The sequence below is a fragment of the Montipora capricornis genome, chromosome 11, assembly GCF_036669925.1.
Source record: "Montipora capricornis isolate CH-2021 chromosome 11, ASM3666992v2, whole genome shotgun sequence".
Taxonomy (NCBI): Eukaryota; Metazoa; Cnidaria; class Anthozoa; order Scleractinia; family Acroporidae; genus Montipora; species Montipora capricornis.
The window spans coordinates 1,197,650-1,210,149 of NC_090893.1; the positions used below are offsets into that span (position 1 = coordinate 1,197,650).

The 12,500-nt window shown below is 39.4% G+C and overlaps 1 protein-coding gene across 2 annotated transcripts in view; it reads left to right on the forward strand.

Annotated features, from left to right (window-relative positions):
* The window catches only part of LOC138023593 (uncharacterized), a 213,690-nt gene that overhangs the window by 180,049 nt on the left and 21,141 nt on the right, over positions 1 to 12,500 (forward strand). For both annotated transcript variants that reach the window (XM_068870618.1, XM_068870617.1), the window contains 2 exons: positions 11,265 to 11,412; positions 11,682 to 12,023. In XM_068870618.1, the coding sequence (XP_068726719.1) occupies positions 11,265 to 11,412; positions 11,682 to 12,023 (490 nt within the window). The remainder of the gene's footprint in view (positions 1 to 11,264; positions 11,413 to 11,681; positions 12,024 to 12,500) is intronic.

Here is a 12,500-nt window from a genome sequence, read left to right on the forward strand (position 1 = left end):
TTTTTAGGCCTCCTGTCTTCTAAAAATCTGTTTAATTTTGAAACGCTTACTTTTGGATATAAACGGATCGGTATCAAAAAATGGAAATTTAAGGTCATTGCATAAGCTCACTCAACTAGGGCTAGGATTCTGCCCGGGTGGCGGGCAAGATAGAAAAATTCGGCCTGCTCCTAGGGCCAATCAGATTGTAGGATTCGCAGAATACCGCCCGCTTGCGCATTGAGAAAAAATATATGAAACGTTATGCACTTCGGATCAAATTTTCCTTTATAAAACTATGAGAAAGGTATGCTGTAGTTAAACCTTTTTGAAACTTTGTGTTTCACCAAAGACGGGATCCATAACAAGCATTCTTCGGGGTATATATCTTTCCACAAAACGCTGAACTACAGCATCGTAGGTGACGGGTTTTTCGTTGTGACTGGCGTAGTACAAACAATTCGCAGCAAACAGTTAATGTTAGGGAAATTGTCTGGATCACAGAACTGGTGAAAAAAGAAACACATTCGCAGCGAACCAAAATATTCAAATACCGGTACTTATTTGTTTCTTAATCAGAAACGTTTTAGCTACATCGAACAGCAGCGAATTAGCCTTCTTATTTAAGATGTACTTGTATTTGTTTTATACTTTTACAAGTTTATGTCACTAGGTGTTTCAATTTAGGGGGTTCGATCAAACCCCTGAACACCCCCTCTCCCTCCCCCCCAGGTCCGCTCCAGATTTTCAACAATCTGTCCGGAGTTTGTTGGGATCATAAAGTCATTAAAAAGTGGAAGTGGGATATGACGAACTTGCAGCGAAATGTCACCACGTAGTGAAATCTTAGTCCGTTCTGATTCACGGTCATTGACCGAATGCATAAATGGGGGCCTCACTTTTTTAAGCCTCGTTTGCATGGACAAAATACAAAATAAATGTTTCTTGAGAGTGAGGCTAGTGAGTCTAATTAGCACAGAAACAAAAGAATACATTTTTGGCCGCCATTTATGCATTCCGTTTATAAGGAGCAAGCTCCCAAGAAGGACTGTTCCATGCACGGACTCCGACCTTTCACTACCGCACCGAAAAATACTAAGACCTATTAAAATAGTCTTCGACGACATTTTTATGATGAAGTCGCGTCGCTTTGCCTAGACTTTCGAAAAGTCCTTCGTCTCATGTAGATGACGCGCAGAACGAAGGACTTTTCATACTTGATTGGCGCCAATTTTAGCGACCCAAACATCAGAGTAGTCCTCGTGTACCCCAGGGGATAAACTCAAGGGATAGAATTGTCAATCAAAATTTGTCATACGCAGTGAAGCGTGACTTCCAACAGAGCTACTAAGGCCACCGGATATTCCGAATTGCGCTACTATCAGGGAAAAACAATTCAAGACTATCTGTCTTGCAGAGATATGTTTGTGTCTGCTCCAACGGGAGCTGGGAAAAGTCTGGCCTTTGAACTAGCCCCCAACGCTTTTGATCGTTTACTTGGAGAGGATTGCAATGCTATCGTCTTTGTAATTGTTCCACCTATTTCACTCATGAAAGATTTGGTCTCTAGTCTCAATTGTCGTAGCATTAGAGCGTCATATGTAGGAGACAACATATTTGAACAATTTGTGACACTGCACGAACATATTATTGTACATTAAAATTTTGACTATTGATTGACATATGACTGGTATACGGTATACAATTTAAAAAACTTGGTCTCGCTACTTTCAGGGTGTGGGGAAGTCGCTACTTTCGGGAGGTCGCTACTTTCGGGACTTACTAGCGGCCACAAAAAATTGACGTTAATTTCGGGGAGGGAGGGGTCGTTACTATCGGAAATTGACGGTATTACTGTATGTTCTTCCTGAATCAACAGCTTCAGTCGCGCTCCGTCACTTACGCAAGTGAGCTGTTTTTCCTTTTAACTTGTCTTCATACAATCACATTTACATTGCTAAGTAGCTTTTAATTGATACAAAAATCTGGGAGACACCACAGTCCTGGCACGCGAAATGTTCTCTTCTGGTTGCCGTCTGCGTCTTAAAAACGCGCGTGCTTAAGCCCCCTATTCTCCAGGCGCCTTGTTCCTTAAAAAGAAGCATTTTTGTACCCAAAAAGCCAGGTGAAAAATAAGGAAAACAAATTAGACAATCTTTAAGTTTCCTTTATTGTAATTTGGACTGCCATAGTTTGATGATGCCATCACCATTCTCAAATCTGTATATCTACTGAGAATAGCAAGCTCAGATCCATTTTACAGTATACATTTTCTCAGAGTAAAATACTTGAGTGTGCAAATTATAGCAGAGCGTACAAGGAGTGAGTAGTTCTCGCAAATTGTCTCTGGTTTCTGGTTTCCGGATTTCGGATTCCAGACTCCGGATTCCGGCTTTTACTGCTGCCCTTTCCTTGTACTTGTGTTAGTCACTTTGTAAAGACTGCCGCATTGCGGTCTTGCCAATAAATTAAGTTTTTGATCAATTTATAATATTTATAGAAAACTGTTAAGAAAATGTTTAGGATATTTAGAATTTTTTCACAATATTTAGGGGGAAACAGCGAGATTTTTCGGAAAAATATCAAGAATTTCCTGGAACATATTACTCCTAGTCTCGACGTTGTTTTTAACCTATTGAGGAATATTGATGAAAAGAAAGCCACTGGCCTCGATATGATCCCAAGTAAGTTGTTGAAAATGGCTGCTAGTATTGTTACTCCATCGCTGACCGCCATATTTACAAAGTCAATTATCACTGGGATTTATCCAACAGAATGGAAAATGGCCAGGGTAACTCCGGTGTTTAAAAAGGGTGAAAAATCGGACCTCAACAATCATCGTCCAATTTCTGTTATTCCGGTTGTCTGGAAGGTTTTTGAAAAAATTGTTTACGATCAACTGTACCAATACCTAAATGACAATCAATTGTTATCAAGTTGTCAGTCGGGCTTTCGCTCCTTACATAGCACCCTAACGGCCTTGCTTGAGGCGACAAATAGCTGGTCCGTTAACATCGACAACGGCTTCCTGAACGGAGTAGTCTTCATTGACCTTAAAAAAGCTTTCGACACAATTGATCACGAAATTATTTTACGTAAATTGTCGTACTTTGGTGCTGACCAGGCAACTGCTAAGTGGTTTCAGTCATACCTAAGTAATCGGACCCAAAGGTGTAATGGAAATGGCAATCTGTCAACTGCCAGCACTGTTACTTGTGGCGTACCGCAGGGTAGCATCCTGGGTCCCTTGCTTTTTTTGATGTACATTAACGATCTCCCTAACTGCCTGCGGGTTGCTGCGCCGAGAATGTTTGCCGATGACACCAGTATAACCTTATCTGCAAAAACGTAGCCGATCTTAAACTAGCAGTGACTTCTGAACTTAACAATCTTACCTGTTGGCTGAGAGCCAACAAATTAAGTTTAAATGTGGCCAAAACTGAGCTAATGATAATCGGATCTAGGCAGAGATTGAATACCCAATGTGAGAAGATTAATATAAGTATCGATGACAGGACGATCAAGAGAGTTGACCATATTAAATCTCTGGGTCTTACCATTGATGCACAACTCTCTTGGTCTAAACACGTTGACGAGATAAGCAAGAAAGTCTCTTCAGCCATTGGTGCATTGAAACGTGTACGACCTTTTATTCCGACGGATGTTGCAGTTCAAATTTATAATGCTTTAATATTACCACATTTTGATTACTGCAGCCCGGTTTGGGATGGTATGAGTGGCTGTTTGAGTGATAAATTACAAAAATTACAAAATCGCGCTGCCAGAGTAATTACTCAATCACCTTTTAATACGAGCTCCAACCTTCTTCTCGCGATGCTTAGGTGGGAGAGGCTGTCTCTTCGTCGTAAAAAGCAGAAAGCTTTAATTATGTATAAAACATTGAATGAACTTGCCCCAGACTATCTTCAATGTCTCTTCACTGAACGCCACGTTAATGATTATAACCTAAGAAATCTTGAAGGAAAGCTTTCGCTGCCCAAGCCAAATACTAATTACTTAAAACGAAGTTTTTGCTACAGCGGGGCCTGTTTGTGGAACAACTTGCCCCAAGATTTAAAAAGCGTTTGTTCTATTGGGCAGTTTAAACGGGGTATTAAGAAAGTATCTGAGATATCGGATTCCCACACGGCAATCATGTAAAGCAGCTGTACAAGTTTTAATTTTTAATTTTTAACTTAACTGATGATTCTCCGTGTCGAAATAAACAGTTACATTACATTACATGTTACATGTGAAATCATGTGGAACGGCCCTTGAACTAATTGTTTCGTACGAAGAAAAAACTTTTTCCGAGAGGTTTCGTAAACTGTAACCATCAGGGCCCGGTTGTTCAAAAGCCGATTCACGCTAATCCCAGATTAAAATTTAACCAAGGAGTTTATTTCTCTACTCCCAAATGATGTTCAACGCTGATACTCGGCAAAACGTTACATTTGACCCGACCTATCCAATCGCACAGTTCGGCAATCGAACCCAATCGAACACCAATCGTTCGATTGCCGAACTCAATCGAACATAATCGAACTCACAATAAAATTTTGCCAATCGAACACAATCGAACGTTCGATTACCGAACGATTGGTAATCGAACCCAATCGAACGTTCGATTACCGAACGATTGGTATAATCGAACGTTCGATTAACGAACGATTGGTATAATCGAACGTTCGATTAACGAACGCCGCATCGCATGATAGGCACGTGGTATTGGAAAATTCCGAAGGTGAACGTGAAATCACCGCTAACTCCCTTCCCTTTTTACGCGGCTTTTGCTGAGCACTGAAACCCAGGACTGACAATGTGATATTCCACGTGTTTTACTCAGTTTGAGGCGTCAAGAGACAATTGCATTGGATTAGTTCGATTTTGTTCGATTATATTGGTTCGATTGATTCGAAAATCGAACTCACAGCAAAATAGGTGTTCGATTTTGTTCGATTGCCGAACCCAGTCGAACGATTGGAGTTCGATTGGGTTCGATTGGTTTTTTGTTCGGTTCTGTTCGATTGGATAGGTCGGGATTTGAAGAAGGCAATCGTGAAAAACAAAAATAGGCCAAAAAAAGTTACACCGAAAAGTTGAAAACATGGAACAAAAGTTTAGGCTAATCCTGGATTAAATTAATCGGTTTTCGAACAACCGGGCCCAGCATATTAAATTTTTTAGCCGCCTTATCTGCTAGAAATACAATAAGCCAGAGTGCCCGGCCGGGCGACCGGGTAATTTTTCTCACTCGCCCGAAGCCAAATGTTAATCGCCTCAGGCGACGGGACGCCGTTAGAGCCTCTCAGAGTTCCGACAAAAAAGCACGCTTTTTTCGAGCAATTACCCCAAACAAGGCTGCAATAGTCGAAGTACGGCTGTACTGATCGATAAATAGAATTCAATGTTCTTAAGTCTTTCGTTAGAGGTCTAATTTTAAATACTTACTACTTAATATATACACAAGCAGGAGTGTTTTATCAGATATAAAAAGTCCTGAGAGTGAAACCCGAGGGATTTTTTATATCTGATACTAAAACATGTGCTGCGCATGTTTCAAATGGCTTAAAATACTCCTTCATATTCAATAGCCGTTTTGACCAATCGTGATGGGAAAAAGACTATTCCTCCGTGAAAGGCGGTCTAGCTCACTTTGCCTAGGAATCGAAAAACACCGTGAACAAAAAAGACGTTACATAAGAAGTCGCGCCAGTCTAGTTCACTTGGAAATCGAAGAAATGTATTTCAGCGATTTCAGCGATGTATAAAAATGTTATTCACTTTGGCCGGTAAGCGTAAAAATGCTCCGGTTTAGTGTTTTGAGGGCACTTATGTTCAGAATTGCACACGATGACATAAATGGCAGATTTGGCGAAAGAGCTGCACGATTGACAATCTTGGCAAAATTAGCGATTTTGGCGATATTTTGCCAATTTCGTCAAATTAGTTCATCCATTGGTATTGATACCACATGGGTGAACATTGGCGATTTTAGCGATTTTAGCGAATTTGACAAATTCGGCAATTTTGACGATATTTTGCCAATTTTGTCAAATTAGTTCATCCATTGGTTTTGACACCACATGGGTGAACTTTGGTGAATTTGAGAAATTAGACAATTTTTTGCGATATTTTGCCAATTTCGTCCAATTCGTTCATCCATTGGTATTTACACCATTTGGGTGAACATTGACAAAATCGGTAATTGTAGCGATATTTCAAAAGTGTACGCGCTCGTTTCAGTGATTACAATTTACGGTTTGGCTAACTACACTTTGCACGAGATTGTGTGAAGCAAATAGCACTCGTTTATTGATTGAGCCTAAGCGCTCGTTTCACTTATTAGGCCTAAGCACGCTTTTAACATTGCGTACGCGTAAGCTAGTTAACATACCTCGCCATCTTGAATTTAATTCTTTCTGCGTACCGCGAACTGCGCAGCCAGCTACTTAAGATACTTAGCAACCTTGACTTTATTTTTTCCCCGTAACGCGTGGCCAGCCCTTTACAGTAACGGCCTCGATGTGGCGGGGTAATCTGCAGCTGTTGCAAGGTAAAAATAGTTTTCTACTGTTCAAATGCTTTTGGCCTACTTAAGTCCGCCGCACACGGTGAGGAAAGAGCTCAGCATACTCCATCGCGAAGCGGTTTGCTCATCCGTTTCCTCACGTGTGCGGGAAAATTTTGGTGAGAAATTCGCCTTGCGAGGCCGTGAGGATAAAATCAAACATGTTTGATATTTTTGGCCTCGCGAGGCAAATTGCTCACTGCACCTCCTGAGTCCACAACATTTTGACCACTGTGATGACGAATATCGTTGTCGATAAGAGTACAGACAACGCTAAACCACTTTCGATTTGTTAAGTTGATATATATCTCTCGTTCTTATAGCGCGTTCAACGAATCATTTTACAATTCGATTAACTTTGATTCGAAATAGCACTCGATTTCTGATTAAGACTAAGCGCTCGATTCAGTGATTAGGCCTAAGCACTGGCAGCTTCTGCAGATACCAGAGCATAAGCACTCTCGTAAAAATTTTAACTTTCATTTTGTGGTTCGGTTTACTACACTATTCGCCAGATCGTGTGAAGAACAAAGCACTGCATTATACTTAACTACACTTTTTACGAGATCGTGTGAAGAAGAAAGCACTCGCTTAGTGATTAAGCCTAAGCGCTGGCTTACGTGATTAGGTCTAAGCACCCTCGTAAAAGTTTTGCTTACAATTTGCGGTTCGGTTAACTACACCTTTCACGAGATCGTCTTGCCCTTGAACAATTTTCATTCATCGACTACGGGATTGCGGACCGCGTTGGCAGTTCATTATACTGCTTGCGGCTACACGTCGGATTGTTGTTTGTTAGTTTGCGTTTTTGTTTTCTTTCAGTGTCATAAAAGTGGACAAGGAATGTGCGAATTCAACACAAAGGTTGACCATTGTTTCTGCAAAGTCAAAATTTCACTCTCGTAGACAAGGTTACTTTTTTAGTCTTTAATATCACCACGTAATTCTAGCTTTCGTTTTGTGGTTCGCTTAATGTACAACACTTTTCACGAGGTAGTGTGAAGAAGAAAGCACTCGTTTACTGTTTAAGCCTAAGTACTCGTTTCAGTGATTAGGCCTAAGCACTCTCGTAAAATTTAAGCTTTCAGGTTCGGTTAATTACACTTTCCACGAGATCGCCTTGCCCTTGATTGCGGGGGGTAGCTAAAGAAACTATGGTGCTGCGTCGGTGGGGAAGTAATTTACAAAATTTTGTTTCATCAACGGAGTTGATAATGTAAACTGACCACCGTACAGAGAATCTCTATACGGTGGCCAATTTACATTATCAACTCCGTTGATGAAACCAAATTTTTGTATGCGGGATTGCGGCCGCGGTGGCAGTTCATTATAGCGATATTTCAAACTTATAAGTGCTCGTTTCTGTCATTAGGCAGGGGCACCCAACGAGAATATAGTTCAAAACTACTTAAAAATAGCATTGTTAAACGTTTTTTGGTATTTAAAAAAATATATATAGGCATATTTTTATCCCCTAAACATTATTCATATGATTTCCTAGCTGAAAGTCTAGTGATCCGAAAATTGTAGGGATCAAAACTTACCTTTTCGAAAATTTCAGCTACAAAAAAGGCTCCCGAAAATCCTAGGTGACCTTTTTAGGGTAAAAATCCGTTTAAAATGAGCAATTACATCATTTTTTAGATGTTTGAAAATCCTAGGACAGGCAGGCAAGCAAGAAATTTTACAACAAATGTTCCGAAAATTCTAGATCTCAAATCGTCTTCCGAACAGATATTTTCCGCAAATTGACGTTGGGTGCCCCTTGGGGGCCTAAGCGCTCTCGCAAAATTTTAGCTTTCATTTTGCGGTTCCGTTAAGTACACTCCTCACGAGATCGTCTTTAAAAAAAGCAATTCAGACCACTGTGTAATAATATTACAATTCTTGTCATTATTACATCGGTGATTCACCTCTCAGCAGTGCCATCTCACTCAGACGACGAACGAGGAGACTTGGGGCTCAGTTAGCAGTTACACTACGGTGAACTTACACGACGTATATGTCAATTTCATAAGATGGCGTCTAAAAGAACGCTTCGGTCTTTCCGGCGGATCACAATTCAGGAGATGTTTATCGTGTTGTGGAGAATTTTAATTTTGCAACTTCTGTTCTACTGGGTGTCGACATTCTTCTACAGTTATGGTAAAAGGATTTCAATTTCGACTGATGGCATTATTCGTGAAAAGCTACTATTAAATTCACAGGCACGACATGCATCTTCACGCAATTGCAATGCTTACTTTCAAGTAATGGATCATACGACAAGGACATATTTTGTGTGTGGCTTATTGAATCTAATTCCTTGCAAGCGGACGTTGGTAAGATTAACATAACTGCTTTGAAACTCTTAGTACCCGTTGGTGAAGTCATTCTTACATGAATTGTCAGAGTACGAGGCAGTTATATATGTCAGTAATTAAATTGTTTCACCGCAGTCACAAATGACAACCTTGCCATGACTTTGTTATTTGGAGCCACGTCCCGTTGCCATATCTCCCTATTTTGCCAAATTCCTCTTTCCCTTGTTCTTCATGCTGGTTGTTAATTTTCTAAAATCATTAAAATCCAAGAAATGAACTTTTCTAATTTGAGGTCAAACGTTTGAAACAGCACTGGAGATCGATCGAACTCACGTGTCTTGAGAAATTTATCCGATTGGTCAAAACGACTATTGAATATGGATGAGTATTTCAAAGCATACACAAGCCATTTTTGGCCGTTAGGTCAGTACGATGTGCAATATGTGATTATCCTATGACAGTCTAAATTCATCAGTGTGTACGCTGAGCAACTTTATGATAGCTTTCCTTTCAATAGGTTTATCGCATATACTAAGGGTGCGTTTAAGTGACTGTATTCTGGAATAAGAATACATGGAATAGAACTAAGAAAGCCTTCCTTTTTACGGAAATTCACATTAAAATTGTCAAACAACTGCTGAAATGCTATTTTAAACATATCTTTATTATTTGTGTTGCTTCAAAACGCCAGAAATGTTTTGTCTGGAACCGATTGTCATATAACTCGTTTTCGAGGCCTGTAGATGCCCTCTTACTTACGAATTTTTCTCGCATGGGGCACCTGTATATGGAATGTTCTTGTCCAATTTCTCCCTGAGCATACCGAAATGTACATGTAGATTCATTTTAACCCTGAGTATGTCTTTTTTTATCAGTATATGATCGACCCTCACTGGAAATCTCGTTAATCATTATTGTCTTACGACCTAACGTACTGCTTATTACTTTTCGAGTTTCTCTTATGTTGTCGCTATTTTCTTGGATGTCGTATTTTTTTATAATTTTGATATTAACCTTCTTTCTGGTATTTCTCAGTATAATTTAGTCAGTCTAACTCACTCTTTGTTTTGACAAGTCTACGTAGCTTGTTGTTCTTTATTCGCGAGTAAATTTGATTGTTTGAGGGAAATTGTTCGAGAATTCACCAAAAAGGTTGATTTTGTTTTCCCTTGTGGTCCACATTAAAAACCTGTTGTCAATGAAACGTTTCCAGTGGGCAGGTTAGCGGGAGTATGAACCCTTATATATTTCAGCTCTAGGATAGAAAAAAATGAAATTTGGAAAGATCATTACGGTTACTTGAGCAATGGAAAGGAAGCCTAAAAAATCCAGGCTTGAATGGGATTTGAACCCACGGCCATGCGATTGCACTGCACTTGCTCTACCAACTGAGTTATCAATCCAACTGGGAGCTGGTCATTATTATCTTGCCATTTTAGTTTCCATTGCAATGCTGTGAGTCTGCGCATGTGGAGTTGCTATTACCGGTAAAAGAAAAAATACCGGAATACAATGCATCTATTGTACGTTTTATTTTCATGTTTTGAAAATACTTTTTTTTGAGAGTTGAAAGTTAATTTAGTTTGGCTTTGACATACAAAGTTCATTATTTCACTCCTTTGTTCATTCTGTTTGGAGTTGATCTTGGAGGAAGATCTTCTGGCAGCTGAGTGGATTCTCTTTAAGTTGGTTTTCTAGTGGAACTTGATCAGCATCGGTCTTATTTCTTTTACTTGTTTATTTTTCTTAGGCGGCCTCTCAAGTTTTTGTTTCGTCGTTTTGCTGAGGGAGAGGGAGATAGATAACACAAATGGACGGCATGATTTTAGAGTCCATTTAAGGACAGTGCCTACAGTTGTTATTGACCATACGTTCTGCGCATTTCGAAATACTCGGAGTTCCCAGCAGTGGTGCTTACTAATACAATGAATATTTTTGAGCGCTTTAAAACTATGCGGAGAAAGCAGAACTCAGCAAGTGCTCTTGGTATGCAAAAGGCAAATAATTATTGAGGATAACCATCCATTATTTGGAGCTTCAATTTGGAAAAGAGCGCTATACATTGCTTTGTATTTTACAGCTATTGTTGATTAATTAACTTTGAAAAATGTGTGGTTACTCCCAATTTTCTTTTTGGATTTCAATAACATTTGTAAAGGTTTTCTTCTCCCGCACATTCATAAACTCGGAAAAAATATACCTTTGAAGTAGTGGGCACCGTCCTTAAAAGAGCCATGGTTTCTGATATTGAGACAGTTGACATTAAACTTTTCAATTTGAAAGTAAACATTAACACCATGAATTTGTCTTACCAAACAAAGGCATCTGTCTTCAGCTTATATTCAGGCTACTGTCATCATCTGTATCGTCGTCACCATAATTGTCAGCATAAATTCTTATTTCTTTTGCAGGTCTTTTATGGAAATACTGGGCGAAACGACATTGTCAAGCATAATCTTGAGGAGGTTATCATAGCGAGCTTCATCCGCTTTCAGCCAACTGACTTTTTTGGTCATAAGGCATTGAGAGTTGAGCTGTATGGAACACTTAAATCTCTAGGTAACTGATGAACTTATTTTCTATGCATTTTAACAACTCCATCTTATCATTTAGAAAAAACAAAAGTAGAAAAGAAGTAATGAACTCTATTTGAACTCTTTCTTCATATATGTTCCGGAAAAGTGTTTAACAGCCTGCTGTTAGTATTGTAAATCGAGTTACGGAATTATCAAGAGAGAATTAAATTGATACATTTGAATAAAGTAATGGTGTTTCTAGACTTGTGCAGTTTTGTTCTGTATTCACTAATACCTTTTTCTCCATGCCAGTTCCTGTTAAAGCACCTGTTCTTGTCAATGTGACTGCACAGTCGTCGACTAGTGTCGCTGTCTTTTGGGAGCTGTCAAAACTTTACTACAATGAAAGAAACTTGATGTCCTTTAAACTTCTATACCAAAAGGAAGGCTCCAACCTATTTGAAATACAAACTATCAAAGATGCAGCTTGGGTTGATACAAAGAACGTTTCAATTATCAATGGTTCGTTGGTTTTCTCCACGGTTGTCACGGGGCTTGAAAAGTTCACAGAATATGAATTTAAAGTGTGCGTCTTCAGTTCGGTGGGGTGTGGACCAAAGAGTTCCTCAAAGATTGCAAGGACATTGGAAGATGGTAAGGGACTGTAGCTTTTTATCAGGCTTAGACTAAAGTATAGTCAATTGGGGCATTGTTGTGAATTACAGCAATGAAAATCGCAATTCCCTATGGCCATAGACACAGCTGACCCTTTCTTATAGATTTTCTATCTCCAATTATTCCATGTGGTGTTGGAGAAAGTAGTCAAATGCAGTTGACATTGAAAACGAAACTTCATGCGCAATGAAAGGATGAATTTGTTCTCGACGCTCACACACGAACATTAACAGCAACAAATATTAATTACACAAAATAAAACTACAATTAACTTTATTCCAAAACATCATTTCTACATAACAACAATATGATGATTATTTATAGCTGCAGTCAGCAGTGCTTTTAGCGTCCACAATCTTAAGTTCGCACTCGATAAGGCATTATCTGAAGCGTTTCATTCTTTGACCATCGGGTTAAAATTTGCATTGAAAATTTTCAGAACGAGTCTCCAAAAGG